Here is a 26,353-nt window from a genome sequence, read left to right on the forward strand (position 1 = left end):
TGGGGCTACTGGGGAAAGGTAGGGAGTCAGGAGACTCCCAGGAAAAGATGTGAGTCTGCCTCCTGTTGGGTTAGGGCCAACATTCTGGAATTCACTTGGCTCATGACAGTCAATGGTGAGCATGTCTTTCTGGCTCTACTTTCAGTAAGGTCACGCGGATAGTAGCAGACCACTGGTTAGGGTTGACAAGCTAAGAGTCACAATGTGTGGACCAAAAACAGAGGGGGATTTAAGAGTGAGGGCCAGAAAGTGGGTGACCTTTACAGTCTGGAGGTAAACACAAATACAAACCCCATCCCCAGCCCTCTCCCTGGCTGCTTTTATGTGCAAAAGCCAGTCAGGTCTCTGGTAGCCAGAATCCTCACAGCTCTACCCGCAGGAACCCTGCACACTTCTTCACCTCCCTTATTACTGGATTCTTTCCAACCCCACAACCCCACAGTCTGCAGATAACGCAACAGTTATTCACATTATTTCTTTGGGAACAGGTTTCACATTTCTATCCTCTCACTCACTCTTGGGGCTTGAACCTTCCACAGCCGAAGACGTGGCTCCCCTCCATTCCTGCCTATTTCCAACTTTCCTCAGTTTTCCTACATTTCACTTCTCATTTTCCTCCAACCAGAGCCACTATCCAAGGACCAAATGCCCCACATCCACTGTGATCTGGCCTTCCCTCCTTGTGGAACTGTTCTCCCCCTTTCCCAGAGACTCCAGGTCCCTCTGAAATCTCCCATTCCCTTCCTTCCTCAAAATAAAACTAACCCATAACCTCAAGAGAGTACAGTGAGTGAGGACAAACCAAATACAGAGCCCTCCTCCATTCCCACAAAGATTAATAAGGTCACCAAGGTCAGATGCATCTGAAGAGTATAAAAATCACAGGCCCTGCTCCCAAAACCTAGACACTGGCAGCTAAGATCTGACCAGAGATGACCCAGGACAGGATGTTTGTGCGTGGCAATGACTCTTCTCCAACCAAATGAGGCTTAAAGTGATTGCATGTGTCATGGTTATCCGATGGTTCAACTGTGTGATTATGGCATAATAAGCCAATTTTTACAAAAACAACCACTACTGGTATACATAGTGCTTTATTGTTTACACATTCTCTCATTTAATCCTTGCAGCAACCCTGAGGTAGGTATTATTATCCCCACTTTACAGATGAGTAAGCCATTGTTCCAAGGTTAGATTACTTGCTGAAGATCACACACTTACTTACAGCAAAGCCACCGATAATCACAACCCAAGGGGACTCTTGAGTAGTTCACGGGCTGCTGTCAAGGAAAATAGAGCTGAAAACCTCAACTGGGAAAGGCTGGACCATTTATGAGAGTTCAGGGGGGTCCCTCACCAGGGATGAATGAGGCACATTCACAGGCCAAGACTGGAACTGAGCAGGAGAAGCCTAGAGCTCCTGGGAGTTGTGAAGCAAGAGGAGGTCTTTACACTTGGTGAGAGTTGACGTGTCTTCAAGTAGGCACAGGGCCCACCTTCCAAGGAATGGAGCAACAAGAAGGTGTCCAGCAGCTGCCAGTCCAGAGGCTAGCCACAGGGCAAGTGTGGCAGGGCAGGAAGAGCTGCCCCTGCTTGGCACTACGTCAGCTTGGCCAACATGTGTTGACTTTCAGGTAGTGGTCCTTTACTTTTGTTAAGGCTTGAGAATCTGATGAGAGTCATAACCCCCCACCCCCGAGAAAAATATAGACACACGTGTACAGACAGCATCTTGCATATGGTTTTAGGGAGGCCGTGAATCTCAGGTGAAATCCTGCTTTACAGCAAGGATGTCATGAGTAAAGTCACCGAAACCAACCTATCTTTGTGCAGCTTGTATTTACCATGGCTGTTCCCGTTTTGCTATCCCCTGATATTTAGAATGTTGTGAAGTTTTAACAGAAGTCAAGGAGAGGGTTCTAACCAGAGAAAGAGTAGCTGTGCATGGCAGTGGTGGCAGCCAGGAGGCAAAAACAAAGAAAATGATAGGGTCATATGTACTATTCCACCCAGAAGATCACTTCCGGGGTTTTTGTCTACTCAACAGAAGGGCTGTGAGAGGTGATGGAGACAGGGCAGTGGTTTCCTCCTTTCAGAAAGGAGAACCATTCCCTCACTGGCTACAGGGTCTAAAGCCCTGTAGGCATTGCCCTACTCCAACCTGACCCTCTCAACATCCCATGAATACACCTGAGCATCGGGCCAGTCATCCATGCACGTGTGGCCAGGTAATCTATGAACACCCGTGTATTTACACATGCTCTTTCATGGAAGAAGGAAAACTGGGATGGGGTAGATCTCAGGACAGAGATTGCGTGTTGCAGTTTGGGGAGCATGCATTCCCCACAGAGAATCACATACATTTCAAGAATCAGCACAAGGAGTCAGGGCACATGAGCCCCCAAACACTTCCACAGTTCCTCCTTCTGGCCAGGGCCCAACCCGAAAGCAAAGTCACAGCGATGTCCTGGGCCAAAGCGCCAAATTAACAAGCCCAAGAGAGTGGGCTGAAGGGGTCACAAGGGTTGAGCAGGCAAGTGCAGGAAAAGTCCCGATTCACTGTGACAGCAGTTCTGATCTCTCAGGGGAATCTGGCAAGTCCTGGCCCTGAACCCGTCCAGGCCCAGAGAGAGCAGACAGGGAAGTTGAAGTGACCATTCAAAGGACAAAGAAAACTCAGAGGCCACGGTGACATTCCAGGCCCACTGACCCCCCAGCATCCCAGTGGTCATTCCATCCAGGGGTCACTCATGCACTGGTGCTTATTTGCCCGGCCCTAGATGGACGTCTCATCACAGGTGGCTAGAGGAGCCCCAGTTAGCCGAATGTGGGCTGGGCTTGGGCAAGGATCAAGTAGAAAGGGTGGAGGGAAGCCACCAAAGCCACTGCCCCTCTTGGCCAGGGCCAGGGGCAGCCGCTCATCTTCAGGAGAGGGAGAGGGAGGATCCTGGCTGTAGCTTGTGGTACCAGACGGTGGGACCCCCAGGTCCAAGCCCACCTTGTCTCTAGCCAGAAGTTCCCTTTGTCGCTGTCGCTGCTGATGCCGACCAATCAGGAGGAGAGTCAGGGATGCTGCAAGAACTCCCAGGAAGAAGCCTGCTAGTCCAGCCCCTATTGTGTGAGCCTGGCTCAAGGGGCCCCGCGGGGTGCCCCACACCAAGCTGTAAGCAGCCACCACGCGGGCTGCCCCACCCTCCTGACACTCACAGGCATAAGCACCCATGGCCTCTGGGGATATCACCACTTCTAGCCCCTCCTGCTGGCGGGTGAGTGCAGTCACTCCGCTGGGCTGGCGCCACACGCAGGATGCCCAGGCTGAGCTCGGGGAACACGGCAAGACCACATGTGCAGCTGCAGCCACAGGAACTTCAAACACCACCGGGTGTTCTGGAGAGAAAGCAGAGGCACAGACGATGGTGATGCTATAGGTTTGGGGTGACAGAAATGTGGGGTGATATGAGAAGGGGCCATGGGGGACAAAGCCAAAAAGGGGATTCCCAAAGACAGTAAGGCTGCCATATCTTCCAGGAGACAAGTTTTAAAGTAGGTCCAAAAAGGACTACTTTCTAGGCCCTTCCAGCCACTCCACCCATATTTCCCTAAACCATACAGACCTCCAGGCTCTTCAGGACACAAAGAAGAGACATCCGCTGACTCTATGTCTTGAACCAGCCTATAAAGAAGAAAATACTTGATAAATCCAGTGTCAACATCCCCTCTACCCTCCTCGGTACCACTGAACGTTCACTTGCCAATTGGACCTCCCGTCATCTCATAAATCACTTCTAGAATTATCAGTCAACATTCTCTTCATCCCTAAACTTTTCCCCAATACCTTTTAGATGCATGACATTTTCTACAAATTCTACAAATATTTCTATTTGTAGGATTCTACAAATTCTACAAATATTTCTAGTAGTCGACAGAGAATTAAATCTGCACTAGGTCTGTCAGAAAGACATTTGGTTGGGGTACAAACAAAAGAAACACAGGAGCTTCCAAGAAGTACAGCTGGTTGTCCACAACCCCAAGATTTCTCTGGAAATCTCTGGTCAAAGATTTTTCTGTTAAGAGAAAAGCTTCTTTCCTATCACAGTTAATCAAAATCCTGTTAGGATCAGTGAGATGACTGTCTATTTCATAAAATAGCTCAGCTAAAGGCATATCTGTGGTTGTCACCAATGCTTGAGGATGAAATCACCTTGCAAGTGCATAAAAGTGTAAAGAGAAGGATTAAACCCAGGGGAGTATTAGCATTCAGAAACTAGCTGGAAAAAGAACCAATAAGAGAGACATCTAGATAGGTGAGAGAGGTAGGAAGGAAAACCAGGAGAATGCAGAATCATAGAAGGCAACAAGATAACGTTTTTCAAGGAAGGAAAGAGGGAGTGAAACCACTTCTGAGAGCACTTGTAGAGTGAAAACTGAGAAGCCAATGGCAACACGCAAGTCAACCACAGGCAGGGCAGGTCCAGCAGGGATGAGGACAGGCGGATGAGTTAGTATGGGCTGACGGATGGACACACAAGTGATACGAGCACACAAACCACACACACACACACGCAGGGCAACATCAACCCATGAGAAACAGACTCAGACGGATGGCTGGGCAGGAGCTGGGGCCCCAGGCAATGCAACAGTGTAGCCACACTCACCCTCCACGCTCTCCCAGGTGGGCCACACACGCAGCTAGCGGATCGCTCCAGGCACAGGCAGGGTCTCGGGCCAAAATGCACTCTGAGCAGCTCTGCAGACGGCCACAGTTGGCTGTATTCACTTGTGTCACCTCAGTACGGGAGCCAACCAGGAGCCAGTTCTACAGAAAGGGAATGAGCAAAAGGAACGTGCTAGCTCTCCCAGACCTCAGGGTCACCAACTGTCTCTGGATTCAGACATCTTCCCACCAGACTTGCCAAAATCTACAACTCACTTGGTATAACTTCATATTCTCAACTGGCTGAGGCTCTGGGAATAAAGCCAGATCCTCAAGGACACTGAGCTGGTCTCCAATCTGCACTGCTCGGTGGAGGTGTCCGTCCTCTAGGAAGCAGGCAAGGAGCGAAACATCATAACATAACTACCTGTGCCCGGGACCCTGATTACCTGTATGCAGGGGACCCTCTCTGTGGCCACAGCCTGTGTGCACTGGATGGGCAACTTGCTTGGCTATTAAACATACCTGTCCCCAGATAGAGCACATCATACTCTTTCCCTGAGAGGCTGGGCACCCTGTGGGCCACAACTCTGAGATAGGCTGTATCGGTCGTGACCAGGAGGGGGCGGCCATCAGCTGGAAACACTGGCCTGTCCATGAGCGGGTGGTCCCGGATGAAGGTGAGCACACGGTCAGGCAGGAAGAGTGATGAGCCAAACTGCTGGAGCTTCATGTTGTTGGTGATGCACTAGAGGAAACAGAATGTGTGACAAAGCTTCGCAGGGCCAGGAAGTGTCTGTGATGCTTAGCTGGACTCTTGTCCTCGTGGGGCAACTCAGTTCTTCACTGCCCCAGCCCCCTCACCTCTCCAGGCCTGGGCTGGGGTACGTCATTGTCCATGACAGGCAGTCCCCTGTTGCAGTCATGTTTCAGCTCTCTGAAGGGACCGTTCAGCACAGTCCGAATATCTTGGGGTCGGAAGGAACAGACAGCAGAGATGGCAGCCCCTTCCCTGGAAGAGTCACAGATGGGAGCCAGATATTTGGTGGGAACTGGGGGGAGGCAACTCAGCCCCTGCCAAATGAGATGACCCATGAGAAACACACAGGGAGCTGTGCAGCCTGCCCCAGGGCAGAGGGAGCAGGGTTCCAGGGAGAATCCACCCCACTCTGGAGGAGACCACACTGACACTGAACCAATCCCAGGTATCTTCCACCCTGTAACTCTCCATATCAGGAGCCCCTCACCACTGGGAGGAAAAGATGCCGTAAAAGACAGGGGTCCCTGCTCCACCCTCAGGTCGAAGAATGGCCACGTCCTGCAGGACACTCGAGGCCCGGCCGTGCTCAGGCCCTGGACACAGCAGGTCAGCCTTTAGAAAGGTCGTCCATCTCTGCTGGAGGGTCTTCCGGCCCCCAAGATCGCCCTGGGATGACAAGCACGTAGGAAGTTCTCTATAGAAGACCAACGTTAGGGAAGGACCGTGGAGACCAATACACACTCCCCCCAGACACAGTCAAGATGCATAGAAATGCAAGGACAGAGACAGAGTAACTGAGGAGGACAATGCGATACGGGGCGGGCAGGGTCACAATAATGAGCGTGACCACGTTTATTGTGCAAGTGTAAAGTACTGCACTACGTGCTTTACATAAGTTGCTTCATTTAGTCCTCAGAACAGTACCTATTCCTGCCCAGAGTCACACAGGCAGTATGCAGTGTAGCAAGGACTGGAACCCAGGTCTGTCAACAGTTCCTGCCTTTAACCTCTACACTGCGGTGTCACACGGGGTAATAATGGGGTAAAAGAGGCCAGAGCCCTTTCTCCCACATTCCTCAAGCTACCAGAAAAGTAGTTAAGGTCCAGCAGAAAAGGAGATGGAAGAGAGACACAAAGACAGAGACCAGAGGAAAAGACAGGAGGACAAGCGGAGCAGAAAACAAGGCAGACAGCTGGGATCAGGGTCTCACCGCACACACACGAGCCACCCTCGGGACTTTAATGCGTTCGTATGAATCAAACGCTCGAGCAATCTCCGTAAAGAAGAAGTAGATCTCATCGTCTCCATCTTCATCCCCCCACTCGGCTGGGCTCAAGGCCATGGCTGCAACAAAGGCTGGGGCTGGAGAGACCAGCGGCTTCAGATCCCACAGACATAGTCTGGGGCCGCCCAGCCTCCCCCGACTGTGTCCCCGGAGCAGCCCCCCTCTGCCCACCGTTAAGCCAGGATGGCAAGGTCTCTGTCCGAATCCAATCCTCAGCGCGACCTACAGCCCGAGAGATGATCGGCTCGGTCCCCAGGTAGTTCTTCACAGTGGCAGCGTAGAGGGCGCCCCCTGCAGGGTGACAGCGAGAAGATGGGCTGTCAGACTCACTGAGGGAGCCTGCAGAAAGGGTCACAAGGGCAGAGGAGGGAGTAAAAGCAGGGGCAAGAACCCTCAAGGGCTGAGCACCCATGTGCCAGGCACTGCTAAGCACAGGAGGCATTAACTCACTTAAAGTGTTCCAGGGCAGTAACAGGAACCAGGGTTAAGGTGAAAATGCTAGAATGTTCATGTATAAGAAAGAAGAATAAAAGCTATCCCTGTGGAAATTAAGATTTTTTTGTTGGTCTGTTTCTTGTTGTTGTCATTTTTAATGACTTTTCTGTTTTACAATATGCTAATTACATGATAACTTTCCAGGAAGAGGTGTGCTCTGCAGCACGTTCCCATCTTGCTGAGCTCTCCCACTATGGTGAATGTCTAAAGGAACTAGTGATCTTTCTGGGCATTAGTGGCGTACGCTGCCCTGGAACAAATCACCACTTTAGAGTATACTAGCATCATTTAGGGAACTGATCAAAATGCAGATTCCTAAACCTGGGGCCCACAATTCTCACTCAGTAGAGTCGGGGGTTGGCCCAAGAACTACATTTCAAACAAGCCGAGTTACTATGGTGTGGGCGACTCAAGACCTCACTTTGAAAAACACCAACCCAAGGGGTTTCTGGATGTTTCACAGCCAGCCATAGGAAGCAACGAGGAATCAGATCCTTCCTCCTGGTTCAGTGGCATAGAAGAGGTGCTCTAGCGATGGTGGGGATTGGAGAAGTGAGATATCACACGCATTCTGGGAAGAAACGGAAGGTGCAGCTCTGTGGGCTGACTATAAGAACTATAGCCACTCTGATCAACACCGCCAAAGGCTCGGCCAATACTGGAGAAAACAACTTAGGGGATGAAAGAAGGTCACAAACCCCCTACTGGAGTTTTGAGTATTACAGGGACTCTGCAGAGAACAGAGAAGCATTCCTTCACCACCTACTATATGAGAGGCACTGAGCCGGGTGCTAAGAACATCACTGCTCCCCCAAGAATTCCCAGTTGAGTGTAGAAGACAAATGTAACCAGATACCAGGAGGTGTGGACTCCTAGATGTGTGGGGGAGCACAGAGGAGGACCCAGCCACCTCTAACTAGGACAACAGCATCTCAGAGGTCATGTCTGAGCTGGCTCTGAAGAATGAGCAATTTGCCAGGCAGAAGGACTTCAGGGAGAAGACAGGCAAGTGGGGAAGGGGAGAGCCATGTTTGGGGATGTGGGGCACTCCCAGTGGGAGCACAGGGCAAGTAAGCAGAGATCGCTAGAGGTGCAGTGATAGGCACTCAGTTGTGATGAATCTTCTCTGTATCACCAGGAAAATGTGGACTTTATCCTAAAGGTGAAGGCAAAACCGCAGAGATTTTCTTGAGGAGGAGTGACATAATTAGTTTTGTTTTTTAGGATGACAATGCTAATTAAAAGGGCCTTCTCACAGCAGAAACTAATTCAAAATTGTAAAGCAACTACACTCCAATAAAACTTAACTGAGGACTTCCCTGGTGGTCCAGTGCTTAAGAATCTGCCTGCCAGTGCAGGGGACGCAAGTGCTATCCCTGGTCCGGAAAGAGTCCTCATACCGCCACTTGCTGCCACTCAAGTCACCACAACTCATGTCTACGCACAGCAAGGAAAACCCAGAGCAGCCATTAATTAATTCATTCATTTTTAAAAAGGACCTTCATACAGTCCTGGCAAGAATAAAGGAGGACTAAGGCGCAGCAGAGGAAAGAAAGAGGTTGGATTTGGGAGATATTTCTGAGGTACAGCCTATTAACAAAATTTGAAAATCGAGTATGAGATGTGAAAGAATGTAGTGAGACAATGTCTCTAAGGTTTCCACCTATAAGATGGACAATAGGAGTTGGTGATATTATGAACCAAGTAAAGGTATGACGGAAGGCTCATAAAGGAGGTGGCCTCAGAGGAGGCGATTTCAGGTTTTGGATGCGCAAAGGTTGAAATGCCTTCGGGACATGTGGATGGAGCCACTGGAAGGCGATTGAACAGAAGGGTGTGGACAACAGGGTCAGAGCCAGGCAACCTGGGAGTCATGTTTAGGTTGCTATGTGAACCTAAAAGCCAGAGGAAAAGGGAGAAGGAAACCCTGGGGCACTGCCACTTGAGAGCAGTTGAGAAGATCATGTCAAGGAGGCTAGAGAAGCAAGCAAGGCTGGAGTGCTGGAGGCTGGTGTACAGGAACCCCAGCAAGAGCCACAGGGTCCTGCATGCTGAGGGAGGCAGCAGAGGGCAGGGCCACCTTGAGGGGAGCACTGCATCCCGGGCTCACAGATGCTCCTGTGAAGCTACACGTCTCAGGCACTGAAATGATACCGCTAAACTTAAAAACACCTGATGCAGGGCAAAAAAAAAAAAAAATAAAAAGGTGGGGGGGCCAGGAGGTGGGAGGGGAGACTACCCTATCACTCAAGCTTGTGAAAGGAATCCAAGCATTTTAGAGTCAGGAAGGGTTGGGTTTGAACTCTGAATACTTATTAGTAGTGTGATCTTAGGCAAATTACCCTTCCTAAGCCTCAAGTTCCTCAAATGTAGAATATGGATAATACCGCCTTCCACTCAGAGCAGTAACATAAAGTAAAAATAAAGTGTTAGTCACTCAGTCATGTCCAGTTCTTTGCGATCCCATGGACTGTAGCCCACCAGGCTCCTTTGTCTGTGGAATTCTCCAGGCAAGAATACTGGAGTAGGTTGCCATTCCCTTCTCCAAGGGATCTTCCTGACCCAGGGTTAGAACCCAGGTCTCCTGCACTGCGGGCTGATTCTTTACCATCTGAGCCACCAGGGAAGTCCTACTCAGAGCAGCGCTAAAGGTTAAATGAGATAAACAGAGAAACCCAGGTGGGGCCTGGCGCACAGCTGGCACTCACCATATGTCAGGTGTGGCAGCTTGCGAACCTTGGAGGACTGTATGCTTGCTTTATTGCCATAAGGCAGGAGGCCACAACTATAAAATGGCATCCCATTTCGTTCCAGAGTGTTTCAGGAGGGAGAAAATAAGATTTGGGGTATAGGTTCTGGCAGCTAAGGAGCAGCAAATAAAAAAATCTTCAGTAGTTCCGGGGGGTGGCGGAGAAGTTGATACAGAAGCCAGAATTGGAACGAAAATTTTTCTAAAAGCATTATATACGAAACACTTTAAAACCAAAATTCTGACAGAAGCTGTGTCATGGATACCCTGAAAATAGGAGAGATGTGGTGAAAGAGATAGCTATAAATATTTTGGAAGCATAACTTGATGTGTTTGAGGGAGAACAGTCGAAAATATTCTGGAAACAGTAAAGGACCACAGACAGCCATGCAAGGAGCCAGGGGTGGACAGAGGTAAAGTCCTAAGACTTTCTAAGGGATCGGTGGGGCAGCCAGCAACTCTGGAGCCTAGAACTGCTGAAGAGCACATTCACTTGGGGTGGAAGGGCAGAGAGCCACAGAGGGACCGCAGGAGGGATCAGGCACTTTGGGAGGGCGCAGCAGGGCTTCAGGTGTCCTAAGAATACCGAGGGGTTTACAACACAAACGTCACACACACGAAGAGGAAAAGGAAGAGCAGGCACCGAAGTCACAGGGGCAGGAGTCCACAGGAGTACACAGTATCACATGCCCTGAATTTCCCGGAACAGTCCATTTCAAATATTCTATTGTACTGTTCATACAATAAAATATCTCTGTATGAGAAATTGTTTGGGAAATTATTACTGACTAGATCAAGCTAGTACACATGAAAATATATATCTACTATATTTACAAAAGATGATATGTCACAGAGAGTGATGCCCAAAGTGCTGAATTCAGTGAACAAGGTAGTTACTTGTGAAAGGTAGTTACTTGTTTTACTTGTGAAAAACACCAGGTGTAATTCAACCCTATTTAAAAAAAAATTATATATGCTGCTAAGTCACTTCAGTCTTTAGTTGCAGGAAAAATTGAAGGAGTTACAACTGTACAATGTTATTGATGCTTGTTTCTGACTAATGAAATAACAAATAATTTTTATTTTCTCCTCTCTATTGTTTTGTATTCACTGAATGTTTTTTGTAGTTAGCATCTTTTATTTTTATAAACCTCCCCCCAAATTAAGATACTGTCATTTTGGAAATATGAGGAAAAAAAGATTGAAAGCCGCAAAGATGAAGAATCACAGCCAAAGAAAGGTGACAATTATGTGCAGAAATAGATCTCTACTTGCTCAGAGGTAAAGTCTGTGAACATAAGCCTCCCAGATATGTTAATAACTCAACACTGACAGACTAGGATACAAGCCATGGCAGTGAATATTTCACTATACCCTCGAGGGGTTCAATTTTTAACTCTGGTATCAAAATGCTTACTTTATTATTATTATTATTATTACTTTTTTTTTTACTTTACAATATGGTATTGATTTTGCCATACGTCAACTGGTGGATGTATGGCAAAATGCTCACTTTTAAAGAAGGTTTATAATAAGAATTATGACTCATTGGCTTTAGAAAGAGGGCTTTAAACATATCCTGTCCTGCCTTCTTCCTCTCTCTTTTTTTCTCATGGTCAGAGCTTTGCAGGGTAGACAGTTTGTGTGTGTGTGTGTGTGCGTGTGTGTGTGTGTGTGTGTGTCTGTGTGTGTCTGTGTGTGTGCGCACGGGTGCACTTAGTGACTTCAGCCATGTCCGACTCTGTGCAACCCTAGGGACTGTAGCCTGACAAGTTCCTCTGTCCATGGGATTCTCCAGGCAAGAATACTGGAGTGGGTTGCCATGCCCTCCTCCAGGGGATCTTCCCAACCCAGGGACTGAACCAGCATCCCTTACGTATCCTGCATTGGCAGGTGAGTTCTTTACCACTAGCACCACCTGGGTAGCCCAGGATAGACTGTTATTGATCTAATATTCTCTATTTCCTTATCAAAGGATTATGCTAGCTGGATACTTTTTTTTTAAATCTATTATCAGGACATAATTATAGATCACTGGAGATGCAGTTTTTACCCTACCTTTTCCTCTGCTGGCCATATAGGATTTCTCTAACTATCTTGTTTTGGTGTGTGAATGCTAGTCTCAGGGTACACACACTCATGGACTTAAGAGGTAAGCTTGACCCCAAAATGCAGGCAGCACCCAGCACATCTGGAACACATACAGGGCTCCTTGACTGATGCAGTAATTAAAAGATGCAATGAGACGAAAAGGAGACAAGAAAAACATGAGCTGGGTTCCCAAGAGAAAACAAGAGCTCCCTTCTGCTCTTCGTAAGAGCCCTATTTATTACCAGATGTGACGGGGAGGCCGAAGATGACAAATCACCTTTTGCAGCTTAGGTACCTTGGTGGGTGATGGCACTGATGTACCCACAGAAGGGGACACTGGTGGAGAAGGTTTGGGGGAGGTGAGTGAAGACATGAGCTCGGTTTGGGACATGCTGATTCTGAGATTCCTGTGGGACATCTAAGTGGAGCTGTCTGGAAGGTAGCTGGATCTGTGGTCCGTAGCTCCACATAGGATATGGGAGGCATCAGAATTTGGTGGAAACAGAATCCATAGGGCTGGCTGAGATCACAATCACAAAGAATATAAGAGAAGAGGATCTTGGGAACCCCAACATTTAAAGCATGAACAGAAGACAGACACTGCAAAGAAGACTGAGAAGGAATTGCTGATGATCTTAGGCTAATGTGAACATTACTGTCAAAATATTTGCATTTTTCCAAATTGGAATAGTGCAAATAGAGACATTGAGATCATTTTTTTTTTAAATTTTATCTCACTGCAGTGCAGATAAATGTCAAATTTGAAGATAAGATTTCTGAGACTTTTTCCTAAGGAAATACAAGTACCAATAAACACATGAAAAGCTCTTTGATCTAATAGAAATGCTAATCAAAAACATCAAATTGGACTCTGGAGAAAGTCACTGTTTTATGTTTATTAACTGTAATTTTGGTTATAGCTAACAGGGTGCAATGAAACAGACCCTCTCATCACTGCTGGTAGGACTAACTGAAGAGCAAATGTGGCCAAATCCATCAAGTATTATAAAAATTTTTTATATCCTTTGGCCCAGCAATCCTACGTTTTGGATTGACTAATGTAATTAATTGCTATTGTTTAGTTGCCAAGTCATGTCTGACTATTTTGTGACCCCATAGACCAAGCTCCTCTGTCCATGGGATTTCCCAGGCAAGTACACTGGAGTGGGTTGCCATTTCCTTCTCCGGGAGATCTTCCTGATTCAGGGATCGAACTCGTGTCTCCTGCATTAATAGTTGGTTTCTTTACCACTGAGCCACCTGGGAAGCCATGTAATTAATTATATTCATGTAAATGATTTACATAAAAATTTATATAAAAGGATTCCTTACACAGCATTATTTATAAAAGCAATATTTTAAAATCTGAATGTATAATTATATGGAAATAAATAATTGTACTATATTCATAGGATGAAAAAGTATGCAATCACTAAAAAAATCAAATTTTGAATAATTGAACAAATTCTACGATGATAAAATGCTCAGTATACAATACTAAGTGAAATATACATAATTCCAATTTATTATATTTATAATACGTGTACACACACAGAATAAAAGAAGATACTCCAAAATAATAGTAGTGGTTCCCTGGTGATGACTTAATTACAATCAGCTTTTTACTTTCTTCTTTATACATTTCTGTATTTTCTCAATTTCCCACAATGCATGTTGCAATTTTTATAATTTAAAATAAGAAATACTCCTGCCATCATAGTCTAATATTTTCATTACTAAGAGCTTTTACTTTTCTTTCAAAATACCTCTATTATCCTTAAAGACATTTGTATGACTCCTAACTGGGAATTTGGGTCCTAATTCTTAAATAATGTTGCCGTTATCTTCTATACTGCTATTTAATATTTTCAAAACAGAGGGGCAGTAGGGCACAATAGATCAACATTAAAAGCTCCAGCTAAGTATTGGCATTATGTCAGACCAAGAAAAAATTACATTATAGCCCTATACACAACTTCAGAGGGAAACATTTAATTTGTAAATAGCTTTTAAGACTTTTCTTATAAAGTCATGCATAAGAAAAAAGTTTAATGCTAGATCTTACACCCAATTTTTGCTATTCATAAAATACTGTGCAATATTTAAATTAAAATGTAAATTATCCTATTGTACTATTGACAATATGTATAAAATCGATAACTAATGAGAACATACTATAGAGCAGAGGGAACTCTCTTAATGCACTGTGGTGACCTGAATGGGAAAGGGAGTCCAAAAGGGAGCAGATACATGTATGTCTGTGGCTGATTCATTTCACTGTACAGTAGAAACTAGCACAACATTGTAAATCAACTATACTTCAATACAAATTAATTTAAACAAAAAAACAAGTAATACAACTCCTTCCTGCTCTATCCCATACACTAGCCATCAGGCCAGGGATCCAGCAGAGTTTTAAAGGTTATATTTCCATCTCAATGCAGAAACTCCAAGCAAATGTGCTTGTTTATTTTGAATAAATAGTTTTCATAGTTAAAAATTTTAATTGTCTGATATTTTATAATAAAGTTTGCAGCAACCTTAGTGAAGAAAGAAAAAACAGTATGGTGAATGATGCTAAAAAGTCAACTGATTAGCTAGTTGGGGAAAATCAATTTTGATTCCCTTCTCATGCCATTTGAAAAACAAATTTCAAATAGATTAGAGTTAAAATGTTTGGGAAAAAATTTGAGAAGAAAATTTTACCTGCTGTCTAACTGAAGAAGGGTTTAGCTTAAAATATATAATCACAAAAGAAAAGATATAGATTGGAGTACTAATACCTTACCTGAAAATTGGCCCAAGAACATGAGCAGAGGATTGACCAAAGAAGAAATAAAAGTAAGTACTAAAACATGAAAAATGTTTAACTTCACTAATATTCAAAGAAATACAAATCAAAGCAAGGTGCCATTTTTAGCCTCAAATCAGCAAAAAAGTTTAATAACAAAACAATTATTAAACAAAACAGTACAGTGAAATTTATGTGAGAAAAAAACTCATTTACTGCTGATTTAGAGTGTAAATTGGTATACCTTTCTAAAAACTCAATTAGCAACAGATAATGAGCTGTAAAATATTCGCACCCTTTAATATAGCAATCCATTTACAGGAGTCTTAAAGAGACGATCTAAAATGAGGATAAAAATTTATATACAAAAAGGTTCACTACAGTGTTAGCGTGGTGATGGTTTAGTTGCTCAATCGTGTCCAACTCTTTGTGACCCCATGGACTGTAGCCCACCAGGCTCCTCCATCCATGGATTTTCCAGGCAAGAATCCTGGAGTAAGTTGCCACTTCCTTCGCCAGGGGATCTTCCCAACCTAGCGATCAAACCCAGGTCTCCTGCATTGCAGGCAAATTCTTTACCAACTGAGCCACTAGGGAAGCCCTTGGTGTTACAGACAAGTGTTATAGACAATAGTAAAAACTTTGAAGTGAACTAAATCAATTTGAGAATAAGTTCATATAAATGATTTGGAATTGTTAAATCAGCATATGCTCACAGGTTGAATAAAATAATATCATTAAAATTTTTCAAAAAAAAAATTTTTTTCTTCACAAAAAATTTTAAAATTATATAGAAATGCCTATGCTATAAAGTCACGTGACAATATTCAAAATTATGTCCATGCAGCATGACATTTTAAAATTTCATAATATACACACTCATAAAATTTCTATTAACCTGCTTGTCTTAAACTATCATGAGAAAAATGGTTGTGTTCTCACTGAATTTGCAGAGTGTATGTGGAGCATCTAACCTAATACACAGGCTATGTGTACCAAAGAACTAGTCAGTCATTCTCCAGAAAAGCTTAGGTATAGTCTGTGATAGAACCATTCAACACTTGAGCAACTGTATGCGTATAACTTGTTCAAAGGAAGTAACAGAGGAAATTTGTTTAATAGTCATTACGGATTCTTCTGAGCAACAAAGCACTGGCCAGCAAAATATACATGCATGAGTATATATGTGTGTGGACATAAAAAGGCTAAAAGGAAATATCCTAAAATACTAGCGTGGTTTTCAGAGTAAGAATACTCTAGAACTGTGTTAATATGGTACTCACTAGGTATGAATGGCTATTTACATCTAAATTACAATTACATAGAATTTAATATTCTTCCCTTCAGTTGCACTAGTCACATTTCAAGGGCTCAACAGCCCATGTAGCCAGTGGCTACCATATTAGACAGCGAAGATACAGAACAATTCCATCATCATACCAAGTTCTTTTGAACTGTGCTATTCTAAAAGATTTCTTATGTTCTTTATACTTTTTGCAAACTCATTATAATATGCATTGTAGTAGATTCCTCTTCTACTGAGGGAAAAAATGACTAAAAGAAATAAGGTTAACAAAGGAAATGTTCACAGTCTACTGTGAACAGCAGACACATTCTCTAGAGAAAAGCAAGGGAAATGACAGTCTGTGGGGAAAAGCAGGAGGACACAAGCACTCTGGGAAGAACAGGAAAAGCTAGAAAGAGATGTGGGAATAATAGACATTCCAAGGAAAGAAAAGAAAGGACACGGAAATTCAAACAGCAGGGTGGGGAAGGAGGCGATTACAGCAAGAAGTCACAGGTTCTGGTCTCTCCCCACTCACCAGCCATCACAGCTGCTGACCGCTGAGCTGGCTCAAAAGGACATTTCCCCCGGCCACTCTCAAGTCTTTCAACCTGCTGGAAACTGGACACATCCTACAGACCAGAAGGGGGCAATTGGTTTAGAGGTCATGGGGAAGTTCATAGTGAGAATCACAAAGATGGTCAGATGAAGAAAAAACCCAATTCCCATCCATCTCTCATTCCCCCACTACCATCCCTGTATTCCCAGTCTGCTATTCCTGGTTCCACCACCCATTCCTGTATTCCCTATCTCTGCCATCCCTCTTTTCATCAGTTTATTCCTCTTCCCTCAATTCCCACAGTACCTAACACCCACATGCTCTAATGAAGGAATACCTAGGATGGCACTAGAAGACAATGAGAGACTGAAAGGTGGATCTCTCTGAAATGCTGCTGAACTGCCAGCTTGACAACCGGTTGGAGAATGCTATAGGATAAGGAGAACCAGGGAAGAAAGCAGGCCTCCCAGAGGCGGGAGCCCTTAAGAAGGATAAAGCAAAAGTACAGGTTGATAGAGGATCATCTGAAGCCCAGGGGTCTAGAGAGAAGGGCCATCCTTCCCCTAATCCCACCCAACAAACAACAGACAGAACCAGAATCAAGGATACACAGGAGGGAAGGGAATCTGCAAAGTCAACGAAGACCTGAAGCTCAGGTCAGAACCTGAAGATCTGGTGAATAAGTGTCTTCCTCATCCAGGGATTCCAGAGAGACTGACCTGGGTTGGGGGTTTCCGGCGAGGGCAAGAGGTCTAAGAGTCGCACAGAGTCAGTCAGACAGTACCTTAGCAGAGCATCCAGCGCTAAGAGAGGCTTTAAGGTAACATCTAAAAATGAAAATCAGGGATGATTTCAACCTGGACGGGCAGGGAAGTTAAATGTGGCCAGTTAGGAATCAGTCATGACATGAAGTGCCAGCATGATATATCTCGTTCACAAACTAGGGTGGACATATGATGTTGCTGGAGCCTAATTACTGTGACGGCAGTGGGAGTAGCAACACAGATCTATGTCCTCTGAGCATAAGTGTACCACTGGCCCAACCTGACTACTCATGTATTTGCTGCAGCTGGTAAACAGGGCTTTATTATATTGAGAGAGGCTTGAAGAAGGCCCGTTAAAATCAGGTGTTATCTGATGTTCCCTCAAAGGGGACTGCTGCTGTTTTTGTTTAGTCACTAGGTCACGTCTGACTCTTTTGCAACTCTACGAACTGTAATCTGCCAGACTCTTCTGTCCATGGGAATACTGGGTCGAGAATTTTCTGGACTAGAGGACCCCACAGAAGCACAATCACCTATGCTGTGTGGCACTGGGCACATCGCAGCTGGAGAAAGATGACAGTTCAATGAGAGATTACCAAGATGTTTAGGCTCTCTGAACATGGGGTTATTACCTGCTGCTTTGGCCTGTCTTATAGCCTCCTTTTCTCCATACTGCCTAGCCTTGCCCCTAATTTACTCTCCATATGCACCCCAGATTAATATTCCAAGACTATTAGTCACTGACTTGATAAATGCTTGAGTCAGAAACAGACAAAAAAAATGGCTCACCATCACCTCTTTATCCCAAACTACTACTTCTAATCAAACCCGGATCACCTGTTATTCCTAGAAAACAATTCCTGAAACTACACCCTTGCATTTCACCAAGGATTTAAAAAGGATGAGCCCTTTCTCAGTTCTCATTCTCTGTGATCTTTTTGCACTATTGAATACTTCTGATTCACTCCCTTCCTTGAAATATTCTACCTCTTGACTCCCTTGAAATTCTACCTCCTGGAGCCCCTCCTCCTATCGGTTGTCTGTCTCCTTTGATTGGTTCTCTTCTTTCTAAGCCTCTAATCAAGTATCCTTAGTCATTTTCACATATTTCCTTCAAGATCTCATTAATTTTTTACATTTCTGCCCAGACTTTCTATGCAAATCATTCCCCTAACTCTCTAAAACTTGATGTCTTCCAAACTCTAGTCCATATTTGCACTTGACTGCTGGACTTACAAAGAGGACCTATTAAAACTCAATGTGTCAAAAACTCATCTTCTTCCAGGTTTCCCAAATGGCATCATTATAGTATCTAGGTTTACAGCCTTTGAGTCAGTGAGCCTATTAACTACATAGGTTATGATTACTGTATGTTCAAAGCGACATTTAATTAGGGTCTGAAAGGATAAGATCACGCTACTACATTATCTGAATGTTGAGATTCTTCATTATATCATCATGTGTCAGCCGGCACAGTCTTATCAACATCAGTTTCAATGAAGGCAAGTCCCTCAAGTTGAAAGCCGGAGCTACATAGCCAGGCTTTCATTAAGCTGCAGGGTTGGAACCCATCCTTTGACTTAGGCCAACAAGAATACAAGGCATATAAAGGACCTTTCCTAAAAGATTAGGGGTGAGGGCTAGAGGGGAGGTGGTCCCTGTTATATGAAACAAATCAAATGTCACAAAAGACTGAAGCCACCTAAGGTCTCCTCTTAGGGTGCAGGCTGGATTAGAAGGACAGGGTAGTGGAGTTGAGCCAGACAAACCCTGGGTTTGAATTTTTTGACTCTGCCTTGGCCAGCATTATCTCGGACTTTTACCTAACTCTTGGGAACTTCTGTTTCACTCATGTAAACTGGAAATAAATACTATCATGATGTGCTATCACCATCATAATAAATAAATATCATGATATGGTGATAAGAATTAATCTCATCTGTGAATGTAAGTATCTAGCACCAAGCCTGAACAGAGTAGACACTCAGTTAAATTGCAATTCCTCTCACTGTTGTTGGTGCTGCTCTTTTAAGTCTAACATTTATCTTTGTTAATCGCTGGAGCTCTCTCAACAAAACAAATTAAAATATTTTCCTCCATGTCTAACGAGCTGTCACTGAAGAGCAGCACTCCACATTTTTAGAGCTGGCAGTCCTATGCTTCCTTTTGTAATAACCTTCATTCGTCTGAGCAATCAACTCTGAGCAAGTTGTTATGGCTGGATCAGCTAGTCAAAGCTCTCAGATAATAGTTATACACAGTCCCAAAGTCATCCATATGGGACATGAGAAGTTCAGCACTAAGAATAAGGCAAGAAATTGCTCAGGCAGATGGGGATTGCCAGGTAGCAGGATAAGACAGGTAAAGGCAGAAGAGAGCACTCAAAGAGTCTAGAGAGCAGTCTCAGGATGCTTGAAGAGTTAGCACAGCTGCTAGTTGTGACTTATATTTCCCTATAAACAACTCTTGATTAAAGGATGGACCTTCATTTCATGAGCTTGCTGGATAGGAGGGTTCAGAAAAAGAGCTGAAAGTCATAGGAGTGCAGACCACAGGCCCCTAGCTTCACTCTTGGTTGCTGATATTCCTCAAAAAAAAAAAAAAAAAAAGTGGATAGGGGTCCAAGTCACACCAATCCTGAGAGGTGTGTCCAGAACATTTGCTGTCTAGATACTTATGTAACAACCATTAAAGCCGAAGAAGAACAGAAGGCCCTGTGGAACCAGCTTGGAGTGACTGCACCATCTGTAAACCATGGCTCTGGTATTCACATCCATGGGCTCCTTGATTCTATATATACCAGGAAAGGACAAATATGGCAATGGCAGTTCCACTGCTACTTTTGTGAACTTCATGAGAACCGCAGGGAAACTAGACTCTCAATGTTACCCGAAGGGATACAGAGACTGTCAACACCATTCTGAACTGAGAAACCTTTCCAGGATGAGGGAACTAGCCATATCTCAACAGGGAATCTATCACCAGCATGATGAAAACAACTCAACATAAGCCCAACTCCCTCTAGGGAGAGCTCAGAGGGACTGACTAAGGCATCAAATATATACAGTTAGAACATTCTTAAGTCAAAAATACAAGGATGATGTTTAACAAAGAGGTTTCAAGGTATATGCTGAGTAGACCCATGTGGCAAAGACTATTGAAGACTGCAGAAGGATCAAGTCAAGATCTACTATTAATGACCCTGGTCAGGAAAGGGAACTGCTGCACTCCCTCCTACCCCTAGCAGAAAGGGATAAAAAGTGTCCAGTAATATGAAGGATATTCGAGGCTTTTGACCCATTCCAGGGACTGATAACAAATGAGTGCTGCCAGAATAACAGTAATTGACTACCAGGTAACTGATAGGAAAAGGTGAGGGGTCAAAAACATTAAAACCCTTCCTAAGATGTCACCAACCCCAGGGGCTTTTGAGGCCATGGCCAATCTACATGTTATTAGGGGTATCCATGTCCCAAGCCTGCCTGGGTTTGAGGTTGGAGATGCCCAGGGCTTTAGCAGCAATGAAGAGGATTAAGAAGAAAACATCGTTGACAGAGTGCCCACCTTGAAGGCAAGATCCAGAGTCTGAGGCCAACACGTACTACATTAGTGGGCAGTGACCTCAGAAGCCATGAGAGCAAGGAGTCACAGCCCACACAGAAAGAGGTTGACAGTGGAGGTGGGAGAAAGTGGTGAAAGTCAATTACATGCCATGGGAGGAAGACACAGGTACAGACAGTGCTGTTTGAGAAACGGACCCAGGTTACCTGGACAAACCAGGCACAGGGCAAGGAAACCATGAATTACTGGCCTCTGAAGTTCCTCCCCTCAGCCCAGCTAGCATCCTCACTTCCTTCACCATCCCACTACGTCCCTCTTCACACTTCGTATTCCTCACCTTCTACGGACATCCTCCCTCCCCCTCCCTTTCAAACCCTCCTTCAGTGGACAAAAGCTGTACCCTATGAGGGCATCCTTCACCCACAATGCTTCTCATGCACAAGGGCTGCCTTAAGCATGACCCCTGTCACAGTTGATCACAGAAGACCCCTCCCATCCACCCACCCCTGTCACTCACAATAACCCCGCACTTCGGATCAAAAGCGAAGGTGCCACAAGTGAGGAGGTGAGAGGCATTGGCAATGGCGAGAATCTGGACAAAATTGTGACATTCGTCCTAGGGGTCAGAGATGGTTAGAATCAGAAGCAGCAGGTACAAGGAAAAGCAGGGTTAGGACAGTTATATGGAGCTCTGGGCATGGTGTTAGAGTCCTTGCCTGGGTCCATGGGGATGGGAGCATTATAGAGGACTGACAGCAAGTCAGGGCTGGACCAAGGCCTCAGCTGACACCCAGGACAGGGCCTGGATTTATACCTACCTCCTTCTTGCCTTTCTTCCTACAGTTCTGTCTGTGGGCCTCAGGCACCATCCAGTCAATCTAGAAAGGAAGAGTGACCATTTCCCCCACATTCTCACCCAAATCCCTCCCAAGTCAGGGTAGGTGGCACAATTCCACAACCTCCATCAACTTGGGAGACAGAACCCCCTCTCCCAACCACAGAGCACTGCTTTTCATACTGGAGGTCTCCACCCATTAATGAGCAGTGAAAGCTCAACCAACATTATTTTTAATGAAATAGAATACATCAGAATGTACCACATGTAGGAGAGTAAATATTGTTTCAAAAAAGTTTTCTTTCAGTACATACTTTGTGCACTGGGTCAAAATGTACCAGATATTTCTTACTAAGGGATGATCAAAAAAGTCTGAAAGCTATTGCCCTAGAGTAATGTGATGTTAATGATTCCTTGCCCACTGCCACCTGAACCCTGGCCACTGTGGCCTCCTCCGCATCATCATGAACCTCCGTCCTAGCCTCTGCAGTCACCATGACCCCCCAGTTACCCTCAGCTGAAACAATGAAGTTGATTATCTACCCTTATTCTTTTTCAACCAGCATTCCCCCTCCTACCACAATACCCTCCCTCATACGCCATAAAACCAAGGACCCAATCACATGCTCTGGAATCGGAGGTCCTCCCCACTCTCATCTCTCACCCTTCGAGGTCTCTCCCCTGAAAAGGGCAGGGATATAGCGAAGATCGTGTCCCGGGCGCCGACATAAAGCATGTGAGAAGCAGGATCCACAAGGAGAACTGAGTAATTGTATGTCTGAGGGATGGTGAACCGGGTGAGATAGGAGTCAGCCTCTAGCAGGAACAGAGAATGAGAGTGAAATGCAATATCAGCCATCATTTCGTAACAGTTAGGTCCACAAGAGCAAAGCCAAAGGGGCCAATTTTTTGCTTTCTTCCAAGAACCATTTATTTAGCAGCCTTAAGGGCAAAAACAAAGCCTTAGCAGGCCAACCAACTAATTTCCCCAGGGACAGATAACTGACGAGGCACACAATAAAGTATGCTTTTTCTATAAAACAGTTTATTAAAACAGCATAAATATTAAGTCTATTTAATATTGGCCTGGCCAAAAAGTTCATTTGGGTTCCCATAAGTTGGTTATGAAAAACCCAAATGAACTTTTTGGCCAACCCAATATTTATTTCTATTCATAGCAACATGATACATAATTGAAAATACCCTTAGAAGATATGAGTACTTTCCTCTCTAAATCTCCTTTTTTAAAAAAATAATTACTTAATTGTTGTTCAGTCACTAAGTCTACTCTGCTACCGCATGGACTGCAGCACTCCAGGCCTCTCTGTCCCTCACCATCTACCGGAGTTCACCTAAGTTCCTGTCCATTAAATCAGTGATGCTATCCAATGATCTCATTCTCTGCCGCTCTCTCCTCCTCCTTCTTCTCTTGCCTTCAATCTTTCCCAGCATCAGTCTTTTCCAATGAGTCAGCTGTTCGCATCAGGTGCAAACTATTGTTACTTAACAGTAACTTCTTTTTACTTAGAAGGGAAATGTCTCACTCTTCACCAACACATTAGTAGACTATTTCCTCTCTCTCCCACCACCCTTGATCCCAACCTGATTCTACCCAAAGAAGTAGACAGTATCGTGGACAAGAAGAGAATGTGCTTCAGAAATAGATTCTACCCGTGGTTTCAGCCCAAGTGTAAATGTGGCTCTTTCACTTACCAGGTGTCTGATCTTGAGTATGTTACCTGCCCACTCTGAGCATCACTTTGCTCATCTGTAAACACCACCATCCAGTGTTGTTGGGAATCAAACGAGATAACCTATGTGGAAGCATCTGACACATACTACATATTTCACAAATTGTTCCTTTCTTCCACCCTTAAGCATGTGTTCTGTTTGGGACAAATCTAAACACATATCAGCATTCAGAACTCTGATCTAGGACTTCCCTGGTAGTCCAGTGGATAAGAATCCACCTACCAATGCAGGGGACCCAGCTTTGATCCCTGGTCCAGGAAGATTCCACATGCCATGGAGCAATTAAGCCCCATGCGCAACTCCTGAAGCCCGCAGGCCCTAGAGTCTGTGCTCCACAACAAGAGAAGCCACCACAATGAGAAGACCATGCACCACAACAAAGGGTAACCCTTACTCGCTGCAACTAGCGAAAGCCCACACACAGCAACAAAGACCCAGTGCAATCAAAAAATAAAGTAAATAGTTAATTTTAAAACCCTGATCTATTTAAAGATTATAACAAATAAGATGAATTTACCTTCTTAGCTCAATCTCTGGCGCTGGGGACCTGAATTAATACAGCTCTGCTCTACCTGCTTCATCTGCTCAGCTATCTTCAAGACTGGTAGGATGGCCATGCAGTCTTATATGTGCTGACTGGAGCCCCACCCACCCCATCCTCCCATACCCATACTCATATCTGTGCTGTTTCCTGCCTACTATCCCATGCTTACTATAAGCCCCATATCACCCAACCACCCTCATATCCCCAACTCTGCCTCAGCCTGTCATATAGACCTCTCTGGATTCCTGGATATGAACCCAACCTGGCAACCTCAATGCCATGCTGTGGCTATTGCTCCAACAGAAACTGAAACCCAGGCTCTGATCACAACTTTGTCTTCTGGATTCATAGCATCCCTATATGTCACTGGTCTGAAATGACACAGTAATTTAGAAAACTCTATTACCCGGTTGTGAGTTTTTCCCAACAGGTTGTACTCTTGGTTTCACTGGTTCTGTCTGTGCAAGGTGCTAACACTCAGGGCCCACTCCGAAAAACACAAGGTTCATGGCTACACTCATGCCCAACTCAGCAAAGAGCCTTTAAAGTCTTTAAATCACTCCAATGACCACTTTTAACCTCATGGCATCCCTTGGCTTCTTTCACATCTTTTGAAAGGACATCTCCCTCCTCCTTTTTTTCCTTCTGAAGATTTTTAAAACCATTTAAACAGAATTTTAAATCAACTCATCGAATCGTTTCCCAGCACTCAATGTAGGGCATGGATAGAGGAGCACTGAGAAAGTTCGGAGGGTTATGTTGGATCAGATAATGGGAGACTAGGAGTTGGTGTCAGAGATGAAAGGGCTGCAAGTGGGTTAGGGATATTAGGGCCATGAGTCGGACAAAAGGCTCGGAGGAGGTTAGAACTGAGGATAAGGGAATGAACTTGAGAAGCGGGCAGATGTAAATGCTAAGCTGGCAATCGGAAGGACGGGTGTGTGGAGCAGTATGAAAGATCGATGGGTTTGATAGGATGGTCGTCAGGCTAGCATGACGGACACAAGTGCATGCGAGGGAAGAGGGGAATAAGGGAGAGGAAACTTGAAAATGGACGGTCCCCGGCAACCCCCATTCCCCTCCCTGGGCCTCGGTGTCTGCGTCTACACTGGAGAGGCGGCTGCACAAACAAGGGAGAGCGGGAGCCGCCTGGGCGTGCCGTAGGAGCCCAGACACCCGGTCGGGTGGAGCGGCACCACGTGGGGGTCCCGCCTGCATTCGGGCGAGGCACGGGCACCGAAGGAAGCCAAGGGCAGACCTGTGGGGGCGCGGGGTGCGGCTGCCCGGGTGAGACCGGAAGGTGGGTCTGGGTACCTGCAGGCGGGATCTGGGCCGGGAGCCAAGGGCTAACGGCGAGGGCGCCCGCGCCTTACCGGAGATAGGAAGCGAGGTCCTGGGGACGGAATGTGGGACGCGGCCACACACCGGGCCTCTCAGCAACGCCAGCAGCAACAGCAGAAATAAGGGCGAGGTCCGGGAGGGCCGCAAGCGCGGGAGGAGCCGCGCGACGGAGCCCGGCATTTTTGCCACCTCCTGGCCACCGGGGTGTGGCGCGCCCCGCAGCCTCGCTCAGCAGCTGAACAGCCACCAGCCTGGGCCCACTCAGTTCCCCTTGGTTCGGTTGGGCCTGCGGCTGCCGGTCACAAAGCAACCTGGCTCCACCCCTTCAAGAAGAGACCAATGATTGGGCTAATTTTCTCCTCCCTCAAAGGGGTTGCGTGGAAGAGGCTGGACTAAGAGGAAAAAAACCCAACCCAGACAGACGGAGAGCTACACCCAAGGTTAGGTGGGAGGTCTACCTCCGAATTGGGCTGGACTTGTCATTCCAGGTCCCCCAGTGACAGATTTGCAAAGGCTCTGCAACCTAGAAGAAATAGACAAATTCCTAGAAATGTGCAATCTTCTAAGAGTAAACAGGAAGAAATAAAAAACATGAACAGATCAATTATGTAATGAAACTGAATCAGTAATAAAACAACTCCTACAAAACAAAAGTCTAGGACCAAATGGCTTGCTTCTACCAAACATTTAGAGAAGAGTTAACACCTATGCTTTTCAAACTAGTTCAAAAAAAATTTCAGAGGAAGAAATGCTTTCAAACTCATTCTACAAAGCAGGCATCACCCTGATACCGAAACCAAAGATATCACCAAAAAATGAGAAAATTATAGGCCAATATCACTGATGACCATAGATGCAAAAATCCTCAATAAAATAATAGGAAAAT

At 45.3% G+C, this 26,353-nt stretch overlaps 1 protein-coding gene across 4 annotated transcripts; it reads right to left on the bottom strand.

Annotated features, from left to right (window-relative positions):
* Positions 1-1,075: 1,075 nt before the first annotated feature.
* On the bottom strand, positions 1,076-25,795 carry SEMA4F (ssemaphorin 4F). Of its 4 annotated transcripts, none has more exons than XM_006067903.4 (14): positions 25,500-25,795; positions 22,495-22,646; positions 21,814-21,873; positions 21,513-21,611; positions 16,650-16,743; positions 6,872-6,991; positions 6,626-6,777; positions 5,902-6,080; positions 5,519-5,666; positions 5,180-5,402; positions 4,931-5,040; positions 4,656-4,816; positions 3,615-3,673; positions 1,076-3,387 (listed from the first exon to the last, which is right to left on the bottom strand). In XM_006067903.4, exons 1-14 carry the CDS (start codon positions 25,645-25,647, stop codon positions 2,777-2,779), a joined length of 2,316 nt encoding a protein of 771 aa, XP_006067965.4. In that variant the 5' UTR covers positions 25,648-25,795; the 3' UTR covers positions 1,076-2,776. The 4 variants fall into 4 exon arrangements, with proteins under 4 accessions (XP_006067965.4, XP_044781666.2, XP_006067966.4 ...); XM_044925731.2 differs by lacking the exon at positions 25,500-25,795 and adding an exon at positions 23,091-23,862; XM_006067904.4 differs by lacking the exon at positions 21,513-21,611 and having other exon boundaries at positions 25,500-25,794.
* Between the last annotated feature and the right edge of the window lie 558 nt (positions 25,796-26,353).

This window comes from Bubalus bubalis, chromosome 12, assembly GCF_019923935.1.
Source record: "Bubalus bubalis isolate 160015118507 breed Murrah chromosome 12, NDDB_SH_1, whole genome shotgun sequence".
NCBI lineage: Eukaryota > Metazoa > Chordata > Mammalia > Artiodactyla > Bovidae > Bubalus > Bubalus bubalis.